This window comes from Grammomys surdaster, unplaced genomic scaffold, assembly GCF_004785775.1.
Source record: "Grammomys surdaster isolate TR1022 unplaced genomic scaffold, NIH_TR_1.0 66, whole genome shotgun sequence".
Lineage (NCBI taxonomy): Eukaryota > Metazoa > Chordata > Mammalia > Rodentia > Muridae > Grammomys > Grammomys surdaster.
In genome coordinates, this window is record NW_021604568.1 from 2577234 (window position 1) to 2600265 (window position 23032).

General features: G+C 47.7%; 2 protein-coding genes and 1 long non-coding RNA gene across 12 annotated transcripts in view; 1 reads left to right on the forward strand and 2 right to left on the reverse strand.

Annotated features, from left to right (window-relative positions):
• The window catches only part of Hps1 (HPS1 biogenesis of lysosomal organelles complex 3 subunit 1), a 25162-nt gene extending 14559 nt beyond the window's left edge, over positions 1-10603 (reverse strand). For 4 of the 7 annotated variants that reach the window (XR_003712162.1, XR_003712163.1, XM_028773327.1 and 1 more), the window contains exons 1-6: positions 10546-10603; positions 9191-9278; positions 8767-8928; positions 2146-2283; positions 1798-1940; positions 447-555 (exon numbers count right to left, since the gene is read on the reverse strand). Coding sequence is in view for 5 of the 7 variants with exons in the window: in XM_028773327.1 (XP_028629160.1) it covers positions 447-555; positions 1798-1940; positions 2146-2283; positions 8767-8883 (507 nt within the window). In the remaining 2 variants the exon portion in view is untranslated. Of the gene's footprint in view, positions 1-446; positions 556-1797; positions 1941-2145; positions 2284-8766; positions 8929-9190; positions 9279-9451; positions 10278-10370; positions 10509-10545 lie in introns of those variants that run through there. The other 3 variants (XM_028773353.1, XM_028773346.1, XM_028773337.1) reach the window with 3 other exon arrangements.
• A 7370-nt stretch (positions 10604-17973) lies between these two features.
• The window catches only part of Hpse2 (heparanase 2 (inactive)), a 593647-nt gene continuing 588588 nt past the window's right edge, over positions 17974-23032 (reverse strand). For 2 of the 3 annotated variants that reach the window (XM_028773848.1, XM_028773840.1), the window contains one exon: positions 18342-18507. In XM_028773848.1, coding sequence (XP_028629681.1) covers positions 18342-18507 — 166 coding nt within the window. Of the gene's footprint in view, positions 18508-23032 lie in introns of all 3 variants that reach the window. The other variant, XM_028773832.1, reaches the window with a different exon arrangement.
• LOC114626477 lies at positions 18486-23032 on the forward strand. Of its 2 annotated transcripts, XR_003712243.1 has the most exons (4): positions 18486-18568; positions 19276-19605; positions 22263-22349; positions 22933-23032. It is a non-coding gene; the product is annotated as an uncharacterized LOC114626477 (long non-coding RNA). The 2 variants fall into 2 exon arrangements; XR_003712242.1 differs by lacking the exon at positions 19276-19605 and having other exon boundaries at positions 18489-18568.

Consider the following 23032-nt stretch of genomic DNA (forward strand, 5'->3'; position numbering starts at 1 on the left):
AAGAGAGAGAGAGGAGAGAGAGAGAGAGAGAGAGCACCCCACTGAGACACCCTGTGTTTGCCCTCAAGGAAGCAGACCGGACCAAGGCTCTCCACTGTAGTTTAAGCTCAGTGTAGTTTTTTCCTAGGAGGAGTGAGGTTGAAGGCAATTTTCAGGGTTCTCTAATTTATAGTGAGCCCCAAACACTGCCCTGAGACTCTCGCCCAGAATCCAGTTGCTCACCAAGGGAAGGCACACCGGAGTACCTAGCCTGCTGCCCAGGCAGAAAGAGTAACAGGACAAGGGGATAATTTCAGGATCTGGCTGTCCTCTTGCCCATTACGGTAAAAACATGGTCTTATGGCTGGACACCTCCAGGACCTAACACCCCTGAGCCAGACACCTCTAGGACCTAACACCCCTGAGCCAGACACCCCTGAGCCCTGATGAATCTGGGCCCAAGTTACCTCCACAACAAAGCTCTGTTCCTGTTCCCTCAGGCGGCTGTAGGTTCCCAGCAGTCTCTGAAAGTGCTTCCACACTCGGGCACGCTGTTCCAGGTCAGGGGGACGAAGCCTGGGGGAAGAGCCAGGGAGGGCAAGGGTCAGTGGGAAAGCTGCTCTTGTCTGGCCCTGGTCAAGGCCAAGGACCCTGTCCCAGGTCAGCATCAGACACCCAAGTGGTCAGGCCAGCAGTGTGCACAGAGACCAGCAGTGTGCACAGAGGCCAGCAGTGTGCACAGAGGCCAGCAGTGTGCACAGAGACCAGCAGTGTGCACAGAGACCAGCAGTGTGCACAGAGACCAGCAGTGTGCACAGAGGCCAGCAGTGTGTACAGAGGCCAGCAGTGTGCACAGAGACCAGCAGTGTGCACAGAGGCCAGAGTGTGAACAGAGGCCAGCCGTGTGTATTGGTGTGAGTGAGCAGCATGGGCAGGGAACCAGGAAATGATTTCATTCCTCGGGTTCCTTCTCATATGGATATATAAGGCCACTTAGGGGTTGTTGGGGTGTGGCTCAGTGGTACTGTTTGCCTAGCATGGGTGAGTTCGAAGCCAACATTGAAAACAACAACAACAACAACAACAAGAAGTAGAGAAAGAAATAAAGGCAAGTCAGGAAGGGACAGGAAGGCACCTGCATCTCCTAGGCTTCTTACAGCCCCAGGGTTCTGTGAACCACCAATCCCAGAACCAGGGGTCAATGCAGGGTATTAGCCAGCACGGCCACCGTGGCTGTGTTCCAGGCGCCCACGGATGTGCTACAGCCTGGGTTATCGACACCACAACCACATGGCTAACGTGACCCAAGAAAACAATGCTGGTGGATCCAGCAAGTTTTCCTTCAAAATTCAAAAGACAGCGTCTCAGACCCTGAGGTTTTTCCATTCATGTGGGTGAATCAGGCAGTCCCACTCTGAACCTGACTCCTGTGGTCCTAACTCCAGACCACCCTCTTCCACGGCCCTTCCTTGCTCCATGCATGCTGTGACATAGGAGGCTATTCTCAGCCACCGAGGCTTAGTGTAGGCCCATGATGCCACAAGGCTGAGGGGACTGTGGATTTTTCTGTAGGGAGATTAAACAGCTTCATTGAGAAGTCAGAGGGATGAGTAAAATTCCCACATAATGTCAGAACGCTGAAGCAGGGAAGCCCAGGGCTGGGAGGGCTGGCTCCTGCTGCTAACCAGTTGGGTGGTGCTGGGGAGGTTGTCTACATTCTCTGCAGCGTTCTGCATCTGCAGAATGAAATCAGAGCACATGGCTCTTCTGAGCTCCACTTTCATGACCTGACTCACAGAGGACACGATAGTGACTCACTCCTTCCGGATGAGCTGGCCGTCCACCGTCACCAGCCCGAAGTGCACCTCGAACAGGTACTTGAGCACACACAGCTTCCTCCGCAGGTCCCCCTCGCTCTCGCTGTGGTCTCCGTTGATGGCGATGAACAGGCACTCCCCAAACTGTAGGTGGTCCGAGTGTCAGCTGGTCCCCCGGGGACTCCCTTTGCCTTCCAGGTCTCGGGGAGTAAGTAAGGGGAGGACGAGGCCTAGGGGACTGTTTCTGCCTTCCAAAGAGCTCTACAGTCCAAGGTAAGAAAGAGGCATCTGGCTCCCAAGGACTCCGTGGATTGTGGGTATGCTGAGGGCTGCGGGGCTGTCTACTTACCAGATGCAGGACATACAGGTGGCTGTCATTTTCTGTTGAGAAGCAGGTGTACGTGTCTGAGAGCTTCTCCAGCATCGTCATGGAGGAGATGGTGACTGGAGCCAGGAGGGTGCTGAGCTGGTCCTCCAGCACGGGGAGCTGCGGAGAGGGAGAGCAGAGCATGGGCCACCCCACATAGACGCTTGAGGTGTTGACACTGATATAATGTCTACCAACAAGGTAGGGCACAGTCATAGTTTGGGCATGTTGGAAAGTGTGTCAGATACCGGGAACATAGGAACAAACAAGACCCAGGCCTTACAGCAAGAGAGCCAACAGTGTCAGACCTGCCTGAGGGGCCACTGCTGTCCGACGGGGAAGGTAGAAGGAGAGGTACCCCAGACCTTGTGTGGTGCCTAGGAGGGTGGGCTTAGACCAGTGACTGCAGCTCAAGGTCCAGATCCAGAGGAAACATTTAAATGGGTTTGTCTGAGTGCAGTCCACAGGCCACACGTACTACAAGAGAAGCTACAACAGCAGCCCGACACAAGGCCACAAACTTGGGCAGTTCTGGTGAATTTTTTTCCATTTTTTCTTTTGTATTTCAATTGCATAAGTTTCAAGCATGAATTCTGCAAATAATATCTTGTCATAATGACAGACGTTTGGACAAACCTGTAAGGAATTGAGCCCCATTCCCCCGCTATAGTGCTTAGAGCATTTAGTTGAGACCTCTGTGACTCCAAGACGTCTACTACACATACCAAAGTCCATGCCATCTGTAGACATGGCCTACTTCAGGGAACTTATCCCAAGAAAGCAAGTGTGTGCCCACAAGCACGTTCATAACAGCAATGTGTGACGTCAAACAACTGGAGAAACCAGAAACATTCAGTCCTAGGAAAATGGCTAAAAAAGTAATACATCTAAACCACAGTTTCTTAAACTGTAGTTACAAACTGACAATAGTAACAAGGGTCTGAGCGTACAGCCACCAAAACCTAACTCAAAATAAAAAGCAAAACAGGGTCAAAGGAGACCTCAGCCTGACATACCTTGTGCTCTCTGCACCTTGTCATGGCATTGAGCCACATGTCACCAACGAACACAGCCTGTAACACCCCAGCTCAGATTTGAGATTACCGAATGCTATGGATTCCAGGTTTCTTACTGCTCACATCTTCTTTCTGATTCTTTTGTTGGCTTGTTTGTTTCGAGACAGGGTTTCTCTGTGTCACTCTGGCTGTCCTGGAACTCACTCTGTAGAGCAGGCTGGCTTTGAACTCAGAGATCTGCCTGCCTCTGCCTCTCCAGTGCTGGGTAGGTGTGTGTCACTACCACTCATAGTTTTCTGTTTTTATAGGAACATATTATTTTGCTTATGGAAAACACTTAGAGTTTCTTACTGTCATTTCTCTGCCTAAGTAATAAATTAGTGTGTCTCAGGCTATATTGTATTAGAGTATTTGGTTTTAAAAATAGGTCTTTGAGTGATTGACTTTAATTTCATAAAAATATTAACTGAATTTTGATTTGGGTTTAGGGCAGAATTACCAACAATTTAACAAATGGCAGTAATCATATTTCTACTATTTTGTGCTAATGTTTAGGTGAAGTTGTGTTCTTAGCATCAACAATAATAAAATCAAAATATAAAGCAGTCCAGAGAGTGCTTTATGTCCTGCAGTACCAAAATTTAATTAGTTTTATAAAACAGGTTTGTTTTATTTTAAACTCTGTGCATGCTGGCATGTACGTGTGTGCCTCTGTGTGCGTGCGTGTGTGAGTGTGTGTGTATCACTGTGCACGCAGGTCCCTATGGAGGTTAAAGAGCACACCAGATACCCTGGAGCTGGACTTATGAGCGGACTCATGCTGCCTGCTGTAGGCACTGGGAACTGAACTCAGATCTCTTGACAGCTCAGAACACTGAGCTCTCTCTCCAGTCCCAGGTATTATTCTTTAGTGAAAATGAACAAGTACGCCCGTGTCATTAGTGTTTAATAAATAAACAAGTACGCCCGTGTCATTAGTGTTTAATGTTGCTTTCCTCTTTCATTAATGAATACAGTTAGATTGTTCAAAACACTTTTAGTTACTTATTATTAGTAAGTGTTTAATTCCACATTTATTTTATACCTATACATCTGGGACCATGAATAACTATCTGTGGTAAAAGAGGTTGCAATGGAAAAGCTTATGAAGTCCTTAGCTAAGAGATGGAGAATCCATATAGCTACTTAAAATATTACTGTTTCAATGACTTAGGAGTGACCTCCCCCAACCCCACCTCTCTCTCCTGTTTCTATACTTTCTCTGTTCTCTAATAAGCATGTGTTTCCTCAGACATACTCTTCTCCATCATCCCTACTGCTCCTCCTTCCTTCCTTCTTCAATACTCTCCTTCATCATCCCTACTGCTACTCCTCCCCTCCCCAATACTCTTCCACTGCTCTTCCTCCTTTTCCCAATGCTCTTCCCCATCATCCCTAATGCTCCTCCTTTCTTCCCCAATACTCTTCTCCATCATCCCCACTGCTCCTCCTCCTTTCCCCAACAGCAGAAGGGAACAGCAGACACAAGAGCCTGTGAAACACTGGAGGAAGCTGACTAATTCTACCCTCAATGCTGGAGTGAGGAGAAGGGAGAAAATGCTGCTCTTGTTGACTGCAGACTGGAGAAGCTGGCTCCTCATCAGGAAGAGTGTTGGAATGCATAAAGAATGTAGGAATCCCTCACTCTGAAAACAGAACGAGAGGCTGCACAGCGCAGGCCCAGGCAGCTTCCTTACCCACCTTCTCACTGCTCGGGAAGCCAGCCCTAGGTCCCACCCCGGGGTCTGCTACACAGCTTCTTTGCTGTCACCTTAGGCTACCCACCGCAGTCACTCTCCTTCCACAGCCTACTCAGTGCTGTCAGCGGTGGAGCTCAGCCTAAATGCATGAAGTTTACTCTACATACAGTTCCCTGTCCACGGTGGCCCCTGGACCTTCGCTCCCTGAGAGCAGGGACACATCGCTAATGCTGCTGTGCCCCCAGAAGCCATTGCTATTGCTGCTGTGCCCCCGAAGCCAGCAAGCGTCAGGTTCTCAGTACTGTTAAGCAACTATCCCCTAACATAGGCAGGAACAAATGCTTGTGATTTATTAACGTTCTATTATTTTCTTTAAAAAATTCTATTGTTTTCTTTAACGGTCATATATTATATTGAAAGCCATTTAAAATATCTAGATTGAGTACAGTCACTTACCCTACAGTGAAATAAAAACAGTAGCTTTTTCAATTGAGAATCTCTTGTGACTAATTTTTTTTCAGTACATACAGAGTATAAAGGAATATTCTTATATGTCTATTGGTAAAATTATAAAGTGGCTTTCAACTCATTTTTATTTCTAGACTATTTAATTGGGCAAAGGGATAAAATTCAAGCACATCAGTGCTCCCAGAGTGATAGCTAACTAGGATGTATGTGTGTGCATGCACACATACATGTATATAACGGCACATAACTATCTATATATAAAGAAATCATTCAAGGAAAATACATTTATTCATATATTTGGATATAGTGGTACCATTGGGTATATGCTTTTGCATTCATTTAACAAAATGCAAGAATGAATTAATGTAATGAAATTTAAAAAATCGAGAAATGGAACGTAAATATGGCCTGACCCCACCATATAAAAGGTAGCTCCCCAAAGCAGTTTGCTAAGAGCTAATAGCACTAGGTGATGACATTAAGTGTTTCTTAAAAATTACTGTGGGTTCTCAGATTCCCCACAAGAACTCCTGTCACTCAACAGAAACTAAGTGCAGCATGCATACATCAGAACTCGGGGACTCCGGTCCTTACGCTAGCTACTTAGGAACAGAAAACACAGGATTTTGTTCCTGTATCAGGTTTTAATTGGATAAAAGAGCTGAAATATTTCTTATAAAATCTTAAAGAGTCTTGTTTCCTCTTGACAGTGGACAAGGGCATCACCAGGCTGATGCTGTTGTGGTGGGGGTGGGGCGGTGTGGGGGGGGCAGTGGGTGGGGTGGGGGCAGGGTGGGGTGGGGGTGGGGAGGGGAGAGGGGAGTGAGTTCAGCCAGGCACCAGTCTCATCCTTAGCTAGATTTGTGCATATCAGGTAATGCAAGAATGATTTGATCACTGCAATTCTAATAAAAATGTTTAACCCAGGCTGCAGAGATGGCTCAGTGGTTAAGAGCACTGACTGCTCTTCCAGAGGTCCTGAGTTCAATTCCCAGCAACCACATGGCGGCTCACAACCATCTGTAATGGGATCTGATGCCCTCTTCTGGTGTGTCTGAAGACGGCAACAGTGTACTCATATGCGTACAATAAATAAATCTTTTTTTAAAAGTTTAACTCAAAATTAACCCTGGAAAAATGCAAAATAAATGATTCCTATGAAACACACAACCGGAGTTATCTAAGAGAAGATGGCAACCATTTCCGAGTGATACTAAATACACCGCCTGTCCACATACAGAACAGCTTACAGCCATAGTCTACACTACATTCAATCCAAAGGTCCATTAGGTCCAATATGAAATCCAAACCTAAATCTGCCATGGAGGTGTGTGTCTATAATCCCAGTACTTGGGAAGTAGAGGCAGGAGGATTGCAAGTTAGAGGCTGGCCTGAGCTACCTAGTAAAATCTTGTCTGAATAGCAATAGGGGCTAGAGGTGGCTCAGTAAATAAAGATGCTTGCTGCCACGCCTGATGATCTGAGTTTGATCTCATGATAGTAGAATGAAAAACTGTCTCTCGAAAGTTGTCCTCTGAGCACCACACACAGGCTGTGGCATTTGAACACACATGTGTGCATGCACGCTCATAAATAAAAATTCAGCAATAGTAAAGACAACAAAACTCCCAAACCAAACCAAACCCCAAACTAAACAAATTCCAGGCGAAGATATGGGGAAAATTCCTTGCAATTTTAGGTTAGGCAAAGATTTCTTAGCTATGTTACCAAAAGCATGATCTGTAGCTGCAAAAATGGAAAATCGCAGTATCAGAACTGCAAACGCGTGCTCTTTGAAAGCATTCTCAAGAGCACGCACAGACAAGCCACAATCTGGGAGGAAATATTTGCAAAAGAGATCTAATAAAAGACATGTCTGAACTATGTAAGAAACTCTAAAAATTCAATAAGAATCACTTGAGAAAACTGATCTAATATAGGAAACAGGTTCAGCAAAGTAGTATATGAAAAGCTGTCCAGAGTCATTAGTCACCAAAGAATGAAAAATAAAACTCAGGATTTTAGCTGACATCTATTAAATTGGCTAAAATAAAAAAGAATGTATATTAAGTATCAATGAGGACCTGGAAAGCGGCTTGTGGGGTATAAAATGGTGGATAGCTCTTCTGTGGAGAGCTTGGGGGAGTCTCTTAGGAAGTATAGGGACTGGAGAGATAGCAAGAGCATTTGCTGTTTTTGCAGAGGATCCGGGTTCTAGTCCCAGTAACCACATGACAACTCACAACCACCTGTAACTTCAATTCTAAGTGATACAGTGCCCTCCTCTGGCTTCAGTGGGCATTGCATACAAATGGTACTCAGATACAGTGGTAAGACCTGAGGTTAATGTATAAGCCTACCCACCCAAGGATCAGGTAACCTCCCGGAATGCTGGGAGTTGTAGTTCTCGGAAAACAACTGCTCTCTAATGGTTGGACCGGTTTCTCCTTATAAGCCCCTGCAACATGTGTCTCAGGGTCACTCAGCTGGGAACTCCCGGGAATAGTCCTGACCAAAGTCCTTCCCAGTCAGTATTTAATTAAAGCTTGCTTCAAATTTGGCTCAAAAGGGTAGAATTGGTTTTTCTCTTGCAACTCTCAGGATTAACAACACTTGAAAAAAAATCCATATACATAAAACAAAACAACAACAAATACCCACAAAATCCAAACCCATACAAAGATGTATGTTCACATCCAATGGGTCTATGGTAACCAAAACCTGGGAACAAGTCAAATGTCCACCAAGAAGGAAACGAAGAAACGAATTACAGCCTATAGATTTGGTGGCGCTCGGTGACTGACAGGCGCTAAAACAGATTAAGACATGACAAAGAATCATGAGGTAAGAGAGCCAGCCCAAGCCAACCACAACAGGAAATGTACCCACACCGCTGTGTATGATTCCTCTAGACACAGACTCACCGGACAGCAAGCTGCTCACCGACTCTTAGGGAATAAAAGAGGGGCTAAAGCTTTTGGGGTGGCAGACAGTTCCCTGATTGTGACTGAATCTCAGATACAGACATATCAGATGGTATAATTTAAATGTGAACAGAAAACAGTTGGTCCAGTACACTTAATAGAGTTGTTAAAATGAATGCATTATGCACACGCCAAGCTTCTTTGGGTAGAGAATCTGACATCAAGTTTCTCTGTCGTGGGGCTAAAATTTACCTCCTTCCCCCGTCATTGGCCCAGACAGCTCTGGTGAGGTGGGAAACCAAAGTGCTCAAGACATCAAAGGGCTGCCTTGGCTGGCCATGCAGGGTCCTCCTGCCGACTAGGAAGAGGCACCCAGACCTCCCGGCCTTAGGTGGGTTTGGGGCTCCACTACCAATCCCCCACCTCCCCCCAGACAGCCCGCTGCTCTGCCCGTACCTCATCTTCCTCATTCTCTGACTGCCTGAACTTCCGCCGGAGGCTCTCCTCAAACTCCTCATCTGTCCAGTAGAAGAGGACTTCTGCACCCTCCGTGGCCACCAACACACACTTCATCTTCCAGGGGAAAGTGAGGGCAAAGGTCGCATCTATGAGTTCAGCCTGAGTAAGGAGACGAGCTTCACCACATAGGACACTCACTGAGCCCTTGGCTGCATGCCAGCCAGCACCCAGCCATTCTGGGGTTACCTTGTTGCCCCCTAATGAAGTAGTGACATGAGGGGCAGGGGGATGGGAAAGAGGTATACAAATCGGTGCAGTTCACTCTTCTCATTCTGCTTTTCAAGTGGGTGCTGTCCACCTCTCCACACCCCCCATCCTCCCACCCTGCCCCCCCACCCCCCAGGAGAGGAACATCATTTACCTTGGCAAAGCACACATTAGGGCTTCCAAGGAGCTAGACTCTGACCAGTTCAGCAAACAACAGCACAGCATCCTTGGGCCTGCAAATGCTTAAGACAGAGAAGGCATGAAGGCATGCAGAGGGTCTGGTCTCCACTGCCGCCTTTTCTTGAGTGGACAACCTGGACAAGAGCTGACAAGTCACAGGTTCCCCCATTTTAAGGACCATGAACTCGGGGAGTCCTTCATGTAGAGCAAGTGTGGATAGCACACTAGTTCCTACCTCCTCTGCAACTGGACAGTTCTTAGTTTATATTCGGAGTCACTCGGTCACAGGTGTGGTCGGCAATCCCAGCCTGAGCAGCCCCAGGGAGCTGTGAGCAGTGATTGGTTACCACACAACCCATCCCAGGCTGGCCGGGAGTAGTCCCAGTGAAAAAGAAACGGCATCCGGGTTTGGTTCTGGCTTGGGCTTCCCTAGGTCACGTTCAACTCGGAGCTTCAAACTCCCACTGGGAGGCCAGGGAACAGAACCATGTTGCACCTTCCTACCGGGTTACGGGGAGACACCAGCCAGGTTGCAACCTCAGCCCAGTAGGCTCATCTTAGGGACAAGAAGGGTGGGTGGGTGGCTATCTTATTTCCCGGCTTCAAATAACAAGAGAAATAAGCCGACTCTGGAATCCTCCCATTTTGATAAGAGACAAGAAGAAGTTAAAGCAGAGGAGGAAGGTTCGATCCTGGGGGTTTTGAAAGCAACGAAACTCTGAGCCTGGCTGCACTACCCTCAGGCTTGGCCTTGATGGCAACTTCCGGGAAACACCCGCACGCTTCTCGGTGGGTATTAGGTTTCACGGTTTTGGCGATGATCTTCAAAGGCTGCTAACCTCATTTTCTAACCTTTGTTCTCTTTATTTCTTGCTCTAAAATGAGGGAACTTTGAAGAGAAGGGCGATCCTGGGAAAATCCCCTGCACTCACTTTTACCACCGGGTCAGAGCACTGTCCCCAGCAAACTGCCCCAGTGGTCAGTCCCGCCAAACCCAGCTCAGTAGAGGAGTGGGTGCGAGGGGTGGGGACCTAGCCTGCGATGCTCTAGCGTGAGTAGCTGGCCTAGGAGGGAGTCTCCCGGTGCCACTTAGCACCGCGTCACTACGTGGCTCCGCCCAGTAGCTGCTTAAGCACTCCAGCAATGACACCCACCTCCCCCTCTCCTCCCGGGGAGGAAGGCCTGGCTTGTGACGCCTGCTCCAAAAGGGCAAGAGACTGAGTCGGTTCCCCCGGGAGCCCGGGCGTCTCCAAGCTGGGAGGGCTGGACGAGGGTAACCACGGAAGGGCGACCCAGGGCGGCGCTCGGTCACTCACGATGCCCACGTACCGGATCCGCCGCTCGCACCTCCCAGAGTGTAGCCAGCCTGCGGCGCGCTTCCGGGTGGGACACATGACCCAGCCACATGACCCGGGCCTGCTTTGTGGGTTCGAGCCCCGCCCCATCAGGCATTGCTCTCATTTGGCAGTGCTTTTGCCCTTCTGGTCACTGCTCTTGCTGGTCTCCTGTTTGGTAAACTGCGGGTGCCAGGGAGAGGTGCCACGTTCCCCCTGGCATAAGTAGGCATCCCACTGCCTTTAGAGGCACCTGCTGAGCGCCGGTGACATTTCTTCTAGAGGCCCTTTTGCTTGACTTAGCTAAAGGAATTTTCCATAGTTTTACAAAAGGGACAACTGAGGCCCCTGAGAGAAAACCAGCTTGCTGAAAAGGGACCAAATGGAACCAGAACTCATGTTTCCTTGCACCTCCACTGGGCCCTTCCTAGCCTTTAGTTTTCTTGCCGAATCTGGTTGTGGGTACTAGCTACCCTTTTGTGGGTGCTTACCCTTACTTACCCTCCGGTGGACTGAACCCATGCAGAAGAGCCCAACTACCTTTGGTGTGTCGCAACTCCTTGATTTACTAGGGTTCCCAATCGGACTGAGGGCTGCATGCACATTAGGGCTTTTGTCTTGAGCCTGTGAGTGATTGCAACCTATTAAGATTTTATGTGTATTTGGAATGGCGAAAGGAGTAAAGAAGCCAATGTAGTCCGCAGAAGGAGCCTACCCGGGTCCTCACTGGGTACCGTGGTGCTACAGGGAAACTTGTGTACAGCCCAGTAGGGAAGGAAATGCAGCAGGAACACGCCCCACCCACAAGGCAGAAGCCAAGAGACAGTGCCACGGCCACTCCAGCTACCAGAGGTCCAAACAGCTTCGCGTGCGCCTGTGCCTTCCCCACCACCCTGCTTAGCCGGGCTCCAAAGTACAGCCAAAAGCATCTGTGTCCTTGAGTCCTGAGTCTGCCAGTGCTATCCTGCTGATTTCGGTCGTTTCCCTCTTGTTTCAAACAGTTTGTAAGCTTGAATAACTGTTACTCAAGAACAATTTATAGCCAGTCTAGTTCATGCTACCTGATGCTAGTGACATGCGTTTTACAGATGACTAAAGGTGGTTTCTCTTCATTTGTGTAGCTTTTATTTTTTTCTTTCAAATAAATATTTATTCATATCTTTTACTCCTTCTATTATTCTATTCCATTTAAATTGCCTTTATTACTGGATTGTAAGATTTCTTTAGGTTCTAGATATGTTTTAAATTAGATATATATTTTAAAAATTCCATTATTTGGTCTGTCTTTTCACTGTGTGTGTGTGTGTGTGTGTGTGTAAGCGTTGTCCATGAGTGCATGTGGCGTTTGCGGCTTTTTGGTCAGGCTGGCCACCAGCAAACTCCAGAGCACTTCCTGTCTTTGCCCAGTCACAAGCACCTAACCCAAAGTCCTCATTTTATAGATGAGGACTCTGAGGGACGGAGAGTCTAGACAATTTCTCTTCTGAAGTGACCAGAATCGGTCTGGTAGAGCTGCCATGGTCTGTGGATGTGGCTAGCTTCCTCAGAGGCCCAGAGGCCCACTTTGCAGTTTGCTCTATAGCTCATTTCTCTGAATGGAAACATTCTCTTTTGGTGGAAGGCGGGGCTTTTGAGGCTCAAGCTCACAAAACATAAAAACCTTGGAAACTCAGTAGATTATAGGATTCCCAGGTCCCTCCCCAAGGTTACGAAAGCTAGGGAGAGAAGGTTCTAGGAGTGAGGGAGCCAGCTTTCATGGCTTGTCCTCTATGCTGGGTTGGGTTTTGTGTGGTACAGTCGCCTGTGCTCCTGGAAGTCACTCCAGTGATTTTGTTCGGTCATCAAGCTAGACTTGAGGGAATAATTTTTTTCTGGTTCGTTGTTGATGCCCTGTCTTGGCTGGATAGACTTTGCTTCCAGGAAAAGTCACACACCACTGGGGTTTTCAAATTATGTTTTTGATATGTCCAGAAGAGGGCGCAGTATCTAGTACTAACAATGAGTGGATAGGCGCGGACTAATTCAGGTTGTTCTTTGATCCAAGAACTAGGTTGTCAGGACTTGAGGAGTGGGGCAGGTGAAGAAGAAAGCTCACTTAGGGAACCGTGTAACAGGTTCTGTAGATTTTGGTATCACCATAGAAACGGTAACTGTCACTCGATAGCAAACGCGTGGTGGGACTGCGTGCCAACCATGGCTTCTCCAGTCTCCCCGCACCCTTTAGCACTTTGTGTTTCGTTTTCACAAAGCAAATGCTGGACAGTGGCTTCCCAGGCACGGGCTTCACTTTCTAGAGCCCAGTTCTAGATGGGTCTGTGGACTGAGTGGTCCAGGCCAGGGCCCTAACTATTCTCACTTGATCCTACATGCTCTCTCTCCATGTTTGTCAGCCCCTCATGGGTACCCATAGTATCCCTGAAGGGAAGTGCTGAGGATGGCAGTGTGTCCCGTCAGTCTAGACAGGAGTGACTGTATGTCACACGACCTCTGCCCCTTTCACATCCCCACTGACTGAACTTTAGTTGATTCATGAACAAGGACCTTGATCATAATAGCTATCAAGATGGTATGGTTTACATATTAGTATAACCCCAGATCCTTAACCAATACATCCATGACGTCTAACCTGAACTATGAAAGACAATTTCTACTTCAATGGTTGAGGCAAGGCTTGTTGAGGCGAGCAGGAAGGCAACAATGTCATGAAATCAAAGGCCCCAGTGTGTGTTAGGTGTGTGTTAGTGTTGAAGTCTAAGTTCTCAGACTTAGGTCCAGGAGTGGTGTGGAAAACCGTTGCCCCTCCCTCAATAAAACACCCTGACCACAGAAAGTTAAAGTAGTCATATTTTATTTCTTACAAAACAGTACCTTAAAAAACAAACAAACAAACAAACAAAAAACACTACCTCATGGCCTTGAACTCTCTTGCAATCACCAGGTTTGCAAAAGCTGCAATTTAATATGTGTTCTGGATGTTAAGTTAACGCCTGTTAGAATCCCTGCAGAAACAGCCTTCCCCGGAAGGAAGGTCTCCTGACCTCATCTCACTGGCTTCCAGATGAATAAAGCCAAGGCTTCTTTCTATTTCTTCTGAAATTATAATTTATTACATAACATTTACAAGTTGGACCCAGGGTGTTTTCCTGAATAATAATTAGAAGAGTAACATTCCTGACTTGGGCTGTCAGAAGGACTCCTTTTCCACTGCGGGCTAGCAGGACCATGGTAGGAATTAATGAGCCAGTCAAATGGAAACTTCTCAGCTCCTCCCAAATGCTCCCTGCTTTCACAGGGGCTGCTCTAGAGTTTAGGAGAAAGCTGTGCCAATGTGGTTGGTTTATTTTCATGTTTCAGAGTGTAATTTGCAAGTATTTGCATGTGGTATCACCCCTGGGGTGCTGCTATACCATTTACTGCTCAGTATGGGCAGATATAGAGACTTCCAAACCTGAGTGGTGGAGGGCAGGGAGGGAAGGGAGACAGTGCCTATGGAAGTGCTGGCTGGCTCTGCCATTTACCTCCCAGGATGCAGAGATACCATCCATCATCACCAAAGGCAGGTCAGGGCTGTGGGAATGGTTTTTAGCCTGTTCTACAGAGAAACCTGAAGAAGCAGACCAGGAAGGTGACTGTGCCATGGTGAGCCTGGACGGCAGAGGCTGGTCACTGCCCTCCTCACTATACATCAGAGCTACTCCTGGGCTGCTTCAAACCTGAGGTCAACTGCTCTCCCAGCAGTGGGATGGGCACAGGGGATTGGGAAAGCTAGTGGTGGGCAACAGAGTTGAGGAAAGGGGCAGGGTGTCATCAGTGCAGGTTTTGAAATTCTGCAGACCTGAGTCTAAGCCCATTCTTGTCTGCTTATATGGATGTGTGTGAAGGTTCCTTCTCTATCTTCCTGGTGACGATAGAGTCTAAATACTGATGAGAAGGGTATCTTACAAAGGGACGGTGGTCCTTTACTCTACAACTTCCAGTTGTTTGGGCCTTATACTAGGATAACTCAACCTGGCATTGCCTCCGTCTGGGATACTTCTTCTTCTCTTCTTTTCAATGGCTACAGCCTGAGAAATGAGCACAGACAATTTTAAAATTGGATTCTCACTCTCACAGAAGAGCAGATTTCTTTGGGCTCCCTCTTGGGAGACAGTGGCTGGCGGAAGGAAGGCCATGGAACTAGAGAGTAATAAGCTACTGGGAAGTAGCCACCAACAGTGTGGGCAGGGCCAGTGCTGCTGACACTGCAGTTCTAGCTCTTCCTTCCTGGGCTTCTCAGATACATCACTATCGTTCTGTGTTGCTGTTTGTACCTCAAATATTAAAGTCCTCTCATTGCTGGTGTTTTGACCATTATAGAATTCTACCCGGTTTGCCTTTCCTTCTACAGAGGTTAAGTGTTGACCTTTTGTTCTGGAAAGAAGGCACGCTTCGTGGATTTGCAAGGCACAGCCTAGCCTCGGAGTGCTGTGTGCATGCAGGACACCCAGATGGAGCACACTTGAAGATGACAGTCCGGCCCAGAATATGCTGTCTGCAGATGCTCAGTGGTTAACTCTCCGGAACCCCAGTGCTCACCCTGCTGCTGGAAGTGGGTGGAGGATCCTCAGGCAGAACCTATCAGTTACCCTTATCCTGAAAGAGAGTACAGGGCGTTGAGCCCACCCCCTGGGGGCTTACAAAGTGCCCAGCAAGGGCAGAACTTAGAAGGAGCCCAGGAGAGAGGACTGCAGAAGAAATCCTGGTTTGGGGAGCCCCAGGTCTTTAGTCTCACAGTTGCTTGAGTCTGATATTTTCAAGCCTTTCTCCAGCTAGGAGATAATGCTAATATCCCACAGAGGCAGCTTTTTGCAGGGCATTAGAAAAATGGGGACTTTCTCTCCCAATAACAATGAGAATTTATTCTGAGGCTTTGTGATAAGAAATGAGAAAGAAAATCATTCCTAGAGGCAAGGGGAGCAGAAAACCATCTCAACAAAAGGCACAAACTTCTCATTACGCGTGATTACTCTCTCAATGCACATATCCACAAGCCCATTCTTTGGTTTAAAATGAAGGGCTCTTAAGCCTTTCATGATCGCTGCTGTATCTGGCTTGATGAAGGAAAACTGACCCAGAGAGGCCCGGTGGAGGATGGCTTTCCTCTTCCCCAGATGCCTCTCTGGATTGCACCCTGCTGTTTACTGGAAACTGTGTTTGGGTGAATGTTTGGGTAGAGTCCCTGGCAAGAGCAACATCACTGCTCCTCCCACCCCTCCCCCAGGGTGTCAAGACACACCCTGTGGTAAAGCTGCTATGTAGGGTGATGTTCTAGTGAGTGTCTTGGTGCCCTCTGAGAAATGCAAATACTTCTTCCTGGAGATAGTTGTGAAGACAGAACTGCAGGGCTCTAAAGATAAATTTCATTGCTTCCCTCCTCCCCCTTTATTAGCTCAAAAACAAACAAAACTTCAACCTCATGGGTGCAGCATTTAATTCACAAAGACAAAGGCAGCAAAAATGACCTACATTCTGGGAGACTTAGTGAAGAGTTAACGCCTATTTACAGAAGATGTGTTTGTGTGGGGCTCTGGAAGTCTTGGTTATATAGAGCAAGCAGTCCACCAGGTGAGGGCAAATCTGTGACAGAAAAAGCCACTGAGCTTTTTCTGACTGAGTGACTGAGTAGGTTCTGGATGATTTCCCACCTCACTATGTGATGCTGGGCAGCCGGGCCCTTCCCACGCCTCGTAAGTGTGCAGGATAACAACAGTAACTTTATTATGTGGCTTCAACATATGTAAAGCAAACCAGCTCAGGGCCTGGCATCACCTTACTGTTATCAGGGGCCCTGCAGCTGCACCCAGACAAGTACTTAGAAGAGATTCTGAGACATGTTCAAGAAAAAAACAAAACAAAACATCTGTCTGTCTCCTTTCCCTTCCTCCCACGTTCTTCCTGACTTTGATCCAACTGTCTCTTCTTTTCTCTTTTCTTTCCTTCCTTTCCCTTCCCTTCCCTTTCCTTCCTCCCTCCTTTTTTTCTTCCCTCCCTCCTTCCAACCTCCAGTGCTGTGCTGGAGCTTCCTTGGAAGGTGCCTGAGAAGGGAAGGTCCCCGGGAGCCACCATTTCCAGATGCTTCCACGCTGGCCAGCCCGTCTTCAGTCCTCTGCCCTTGTATGCCCTAGTGTATTCACTGTGTGATGCTCATCCTGTACTGAAAACGAGCAGACCAAAGCCCAATCCCACTGTCTTCCTTACGGGGAGAATCAGGTGGGTGGCTCCCCTCTACAAATTCCCAGCTTTCCAAGCTCAAAGTCATGGGCACCTTGCTGCCTACCTTCCTCTTGTCTCTCACTTTGCAAATGGGACTAAGCCCTTATCCTTCAGGCATCCTAGGCATACCCCTGTTGCTTCCCCAAGCCTGTCTGTTTACAACAAACAGTGCCCTGTCCCCTACTTATCTGGCACCCAGGAGTGTCAAGGGTCCCCTTTCTCCTTGAAGGTAGCATCATTCACATCGTATTGTTTCTGAGGTCAGTCATGTCCACAGAAAGTCAGTGTGCCTGCAGCTTGTTTCCAAAGTCCCCCATACCCTGAAGGTCCCAGTGGTGGCCGTTAAGTCCCTCCACTCTGCCCGACTCAGAAGCCCTCCACATACCGTTTATCTGTTTTGCTATCAGATGGGGTCTCCATTCTTCCTAACAGAGCCAATAGCAGACTTTGTACATGCTCAAGTACATCCACTTGGGGTAGGACGGAACTGGTCACCTTTAGTCTTCCTCTCTAGCAAATGTACTGTGACTTGGCTATGTGGGAAGAGGCAGAAAGGTTTGACTGTGTCTGCAATGACTTCATTCATGCCTTCTTCTCAATGGTTTTTGGTCAATCGAACAACTAAGGCATTCTTACTGTCTTGAGTCTTTGAAATCCTTTCAGTTTGAGGGCAAGGTCTAAATTGCTTTGTTGGATCAGTGTGTGTGTGTTTGATGTTTCCGTGTGCTTTTTCTTTGTACTACAACTCTCTCCCTTCCGGCAGCATGAAGAATGATGATGTCTTCTTGTGGAGCCTAATGCACTGCTCTCCACTTGGGGAATATTGTTACCTGACTCCCATCCCGAGCTGGAGGGAGTCGAGATTCACAGAGGAACAGAACCTTATGAACGTTAGAGTATGACTGTAATTCTACTTGTGGAGCACCCGTTCCCAGAGGACCAGCCAGTGATGGATGCCATTGTCAGAAACCCAGATGCACACACTCACACATCAGCCAGGAAATGATATAAACAGCTCACCCAGCAGGCCAGAGCTGACTCACCCATTAGCTCCTCATGGGAAGAGAGGTGTCAGGAAACCCGAGGAGCAGCAGGAAACAGACAAAGGAGGAGTTAGAAGAGGATTAGATTTGCACCGCCACCCACTTCTCCCCCTCATCCTCTGCTGAGGGCAGCAGCCATAGGCTAGGGCCTGGGGTTTGCAGTTAGTTACACTGCTGTGTGGTCAGGCCCGCAGGCAGCTGGTTTGGAAACACTGCTGGAAGCTTGCTGTCAGCTGTTTGTGCGTAAATAGACACACATCTTTATCTTTGCGTAGGAACAGAGGATGTCTACATTTTCCTTAGGGACAGAATGCCACCTACCTAGACTAAGCTCACACTATGACATTTAGTCTCCCTTTGGAGAGTCTATGTTGCCCCAGCAGCATGGGAGTAGAGGCTGGTTGCTAAAGAAGGTGTCTGAGGAATAAGGGCGCTACGTGTGTGGAGGAGAGAGCAGTCCAGCAGGCCCACCAGTAGCTCAGGAACAGAGGGTGTCTTATCGATAACGGCAGGCCAAAGCGTTGACATTCTTGACCACATAAAAGCCCATGGTGACTGGAGGGATGACCAACGTCCGGCCAGCCCGCAGGGGGCGGGGCTTCAGTTCGGGAAGGGTCCCGTCGTCCACCATCACTAAGGGCTGGCCATTGAGCTGCACTGACCTACGGCAGGGGAAAGAGGAGACTCATTAGCACACACTTGCATCTTGCATTTCTTTGACAGGTAAGGGAATTGACATGCAACTTGGTTAGAATTATTCTGGAATGACAAAGACAAGCCAATGGCTCCGATGTTTCAAGTTTAAGAATGAGTTTCACAGTTAATGCGTAATAGATGTTTCCACTGTAGCAGTAACAACAAAGCCAGCGGCAATGTGGGCATGTGTGACCACACTCATGTCCCCCGGTTGTTTTTATTCTTTCTGTGTAACTAGACATTTTCAGCTCATAGAAAGGGGACTGCATCCATAGCAAACTCTGTAAAGGCAAACGGCTCATCTTAGGCTGAGTGGGAAGGAAATGGCAGCCATCTTTGGCATAAGGTAGAGAATTCCAACAGCTTCCCATCTCTTCCTGGTACTGTCCAGGTATATGGATGGGAAGAAAAATTCCAATCAGGTCACCAGTCGGAAATACAGCTGCAGATCGCGTTCAGACAACCAGCCCTGCACAGTGCAGGCTGTCTTCGGTCCTTGCTCAACCTCCATGGTGACAACACCACCATATGGTGTGGGGAGGGAGAACGGACTGAAGGCCTGTATTGACTTCATCAAATATGTAAGAAGCTCTTGATTCCAAATGTCAGGTTCACTTTTACCTCCTCACTGTGAAGACAGCCTGTTTATTGGAGGGACAAGTGGGGATGGTCCAGACCCAAAAGAAGCCTCGGGCAGGTTATATTTTTTCTACTTTATTTTATTTTTATTTCAGGTGGTGTGGGTATCCAATGACCAGCGACCGGTAATACCGATTCACTTTCTAAAGCATACTTGAATGCACGTCACCTCTCTGCTGGCAAGCTACTTACATGTAGAATCAAGTGCAAGGGTTTAGGTTAAAAAGCTCTAGATTCAGACACTGCCAGAGTACTGATGCCTTTGGGTTCTGGGAAGTGCAGAACGACGTGTGAAAAGCAAACGCTCAACCATCATCAGTAGCTGCTCTGCATCAGCCCCTTCGGCGTCTCCTCATTGTGGGTTACAGATAGAATCAGGAGCCTGGATAAGCCCCTGCACTGAAATCTCCAACTTTAGGAGCTAGGTCAGTAACTTAGGAGCTGACTGACAAACCCCTTACTTGCTCGGCCCGGAAGCTTCTGCACCTGTAAGACTATCCCACAGCTACAGTGTGAATGCGAGGAACTAAAGAGAACAGAAGGACTTTGGCAGCTTAAGAACCAGGCAGTGGGAGGCGTGTCCACTGTTGTTCTCGTGGTCACTGTGGACTGCTCTGCTCCTGGTCATTCTTGGCTTCTCTAAGGAACTGAGTTTCTTCTCGACCCTTTCTGCAGAGCACCTTCCCCTCCCCTCTGGCTCCCACGGCTTTCTCCTCTCTGTTGGTTCTCTCCCATCTTTGGACGTTGCTTCCGCCTGTTGACGGGAGCCGTTCCTTTCTTACCTGCCACCCAGATGTAGAGTCCCATGTTTTGTTCCTGGGCTCTTCTTAGACCATGGGCTCCTTATAGGGGGTGCTACCCATACCCGTTACCGTGATTACTATTCCGTGTCATCAATTCCCGAGGCTGTATCTCCACCCAGGCCCTTCTTTTGAACTTAAATACTTCTAGTTAGCAGCCCCACAGAAGCTTCAAAGTCACATGATCCAGTTCAAACCCTGCCTGAAACTCTGCTTTTAAACACATCTGTGACCGCACCACCATTTAGCCAGTCAGACAAGTAGAAAGCTGGGAGTCTTCTGAGATGCCTTCCCCAACCCGACAGCCAGCGTCACAGAGGGAAACCCATTCTGTCTTTAATGCTTGCCAAGTCCGCTGTGTTTTGCCTTCATCCCTATCACCATGGCTGAGAACTTGCCTCTCCTGGCGTCTCTGTGCCTCCTGCTTACAGATGCTGTCTGTTGGCACTGCACTGCCTGGCACCTCCCAACCTTCCCATATGATGCTGACTTCGCCTACTTCTCTACTTTCAGTCCTGGGGTCTCCGGCTGTGCACTGCAGGGGCAGGTGGGGTATGAGCAGTTTGTGTGAGGACGTCTTCAATACATACATATGCAAAGGTTTAGAATTTTAAAAACACCTTACACATAGATGGAGTAAATTTTTTTTCAGAGGAAAGTGTTAAGCAGATATGTACAGTGGGATTAAAATATTCAGGGGACATGGTTGAGATTAATAAGATAAAGTTTCACTTAAAACTGTTGTAAAATTATTATTATTATTTTGGGAAGATTTTTTTTTACCATTCTTGAAAAGATAATTACATTTTTATTTATGTGAATACATATGTATACTATGCTATGTGTGGACTGACCTCAGAGGCCAGAAGTGTCAGTGATGCTAGAGTCTGGCTGGGTTGCCTGATTGGTGCTAGGAACCAAAGCTGGTCCTCTGGGAGAGCAGTAAGCACTACTAACCAGTGAGCCATCTCTCCAGCCCGTGGAAGAGACTTCATGATAAAGACTGGAGTGAGCCAGCCTGGGAGCACACAGGGAGGGACCCGTGGCTCCAGCTGTATATGTAGGGGAGGATGGCCTTGTTGGACATAGGTGGGAAAGGAGGTCCTTGGTCCTGTGAAGGCTGGATGCCCCAGTGTGGGGGAATTCGAGGGCAAGGAGGTGGGAGTGGGTGAGTGAGTGGGTGGGTGGGTAAGTGAGTGGGTGGGTGGGTGGGATCACATCCTCATAGAAGGAGGAGGAAGGAGGATGGGATATGGGGTTTCTGGGTGGTGGTGGGGATTGGGGAAAGGGGATAACATCTGAAATGTAAATAAAATATCCAATAAAAAATTAACTAAAAAAAAAAAAAAGACTGGTGTGAGAAGGTAGGCATTTGTCTGAATGTCAAAGGAACCTCCGTATTAGAAGAAGCTGGGCTTCTTCGCTCCAGCTTGTGCAAATCAAGTGGCTGTCGGTTTTACTTCCAGGTCCTTGGGGAGCTGATGCCTCCACTAGCAGGCAGCTGCCCAGTCCACTCTCAGCTGAGCTGAGGGAAAATCCTTGATGTCTGCTTGGCTGTTTCTTGCTCTGAACAACTTTCTCTAACCCTTGGGTGAGGCTCTCTGAGCTCCGCCCTCCTTTCTCTGTGGTGTAGGGATGAACTATGTTGTGTCTCAGCGTGTTGTGGAGACACAGTGTGCAAGTATAAGACAGGGAATCAACATATTTTTGGAACAAGTGAATGGTCTTTGAGACCCTTTGCAAAATCTCTAGGCTTCCCCCATTAGTTTCTGTGCTCAGGAGGCTCCCTGGAGGTTTGCAGAGAGTGCCTTTATAGATTCTATTAACTAGCAATCACTCTGCCTCTCAGTGGAGATGTTAGATAAGATCTGAATTATCACTGCTTCTCACAGTCACTCACCTGACACCTTATTCCCACTGGACAGGAGGCCATTGATCACTGATAGTGTTTTTCATCAAAAAAAAAAAAAAGAAAAAAGAAAGAAAGAAAGAAAGAAAGAAAGAAAGAAAGAAAGGAAAAAGAAAAAGAGAAAGAAAGAACGAACAAAGAAAGAAAGGAAAGATCTGTGTGGCCGTCTCCCGGCTAGGCTGGCCCGAGTTACTTTGTGGGTGAGGCTGTTTGAGACTTGGGTTCTCGCAGCCTTTATCCTCAAATCCCTCCATTTAGAGAGGGGTGAGGTGCTTCATCACCCCCTTTGTCCTCCTCTCTCTGCTTTTGTTTTTCTTTTAATATTTATCATGCAGTGAAATCATATCATGCTCAACGTGACACTGTCCTTCAGGTGTATGCAGTGAGGAATCGGCATGTTTGCAATTGTATCAGTGGCGAAAGACAAGACCATGGATTGTGGACTGCTTTGGTGTGAAAGGTAGGGTTCTTGGATTTGCTTTGCCTGGGCTCATTCAATCCAGGCATGCAGCAAGTTCATGCATCATGTGAGCAAATCAAAGCCTAGATGGTCTAAAACTTTTCTGAGTCACAGAGTCAGTAAGAGGCTGGCCTGAGAGGTGCAGGGATTCCCTCATCTACAGTCTTGTCTGGCCGTCATGACAGGGCTAAAGCGCCCATGCCATATGAAAAGCTTTGTTATTTTTTAATTGCACCACCGAGACATGGTCAAAAAGGTCAAGTGGCGTCGGCAGGGTCACAGAACTAATAAGCAGGTAAGCCAGGGGCTGGCCTGCTGACTGCCTCCTCCTATTTCATGTTGTCTGTCCCAGTCTCTTTGCTGTTCTTATCATGCTGTTCTCATCAACTTCCTTGCTGGGTCATGACTTTTCAACAGAATGTTAACTGGTCCAGCCAAGGCTGAAGTATTTCTCTTAACTTCCCAGCCTCCTTGAATTGCTGAGGGTACCTAAACTATCCAAATATTGGGACAACTGTGTTTTATTGCTTTTTGTTTTTACAGAGTTTGAATTACTTTCCAATTTCTAAACTTGTTTTCTCAGTTTTATGTGTTAATTGAAATGGGATTTGATGTGTCAACTCAGAGTCAAGCCCTCTGCGCCCCAGTTCTCCATGGGGCACCGTGACCCGGCTACTCCACCT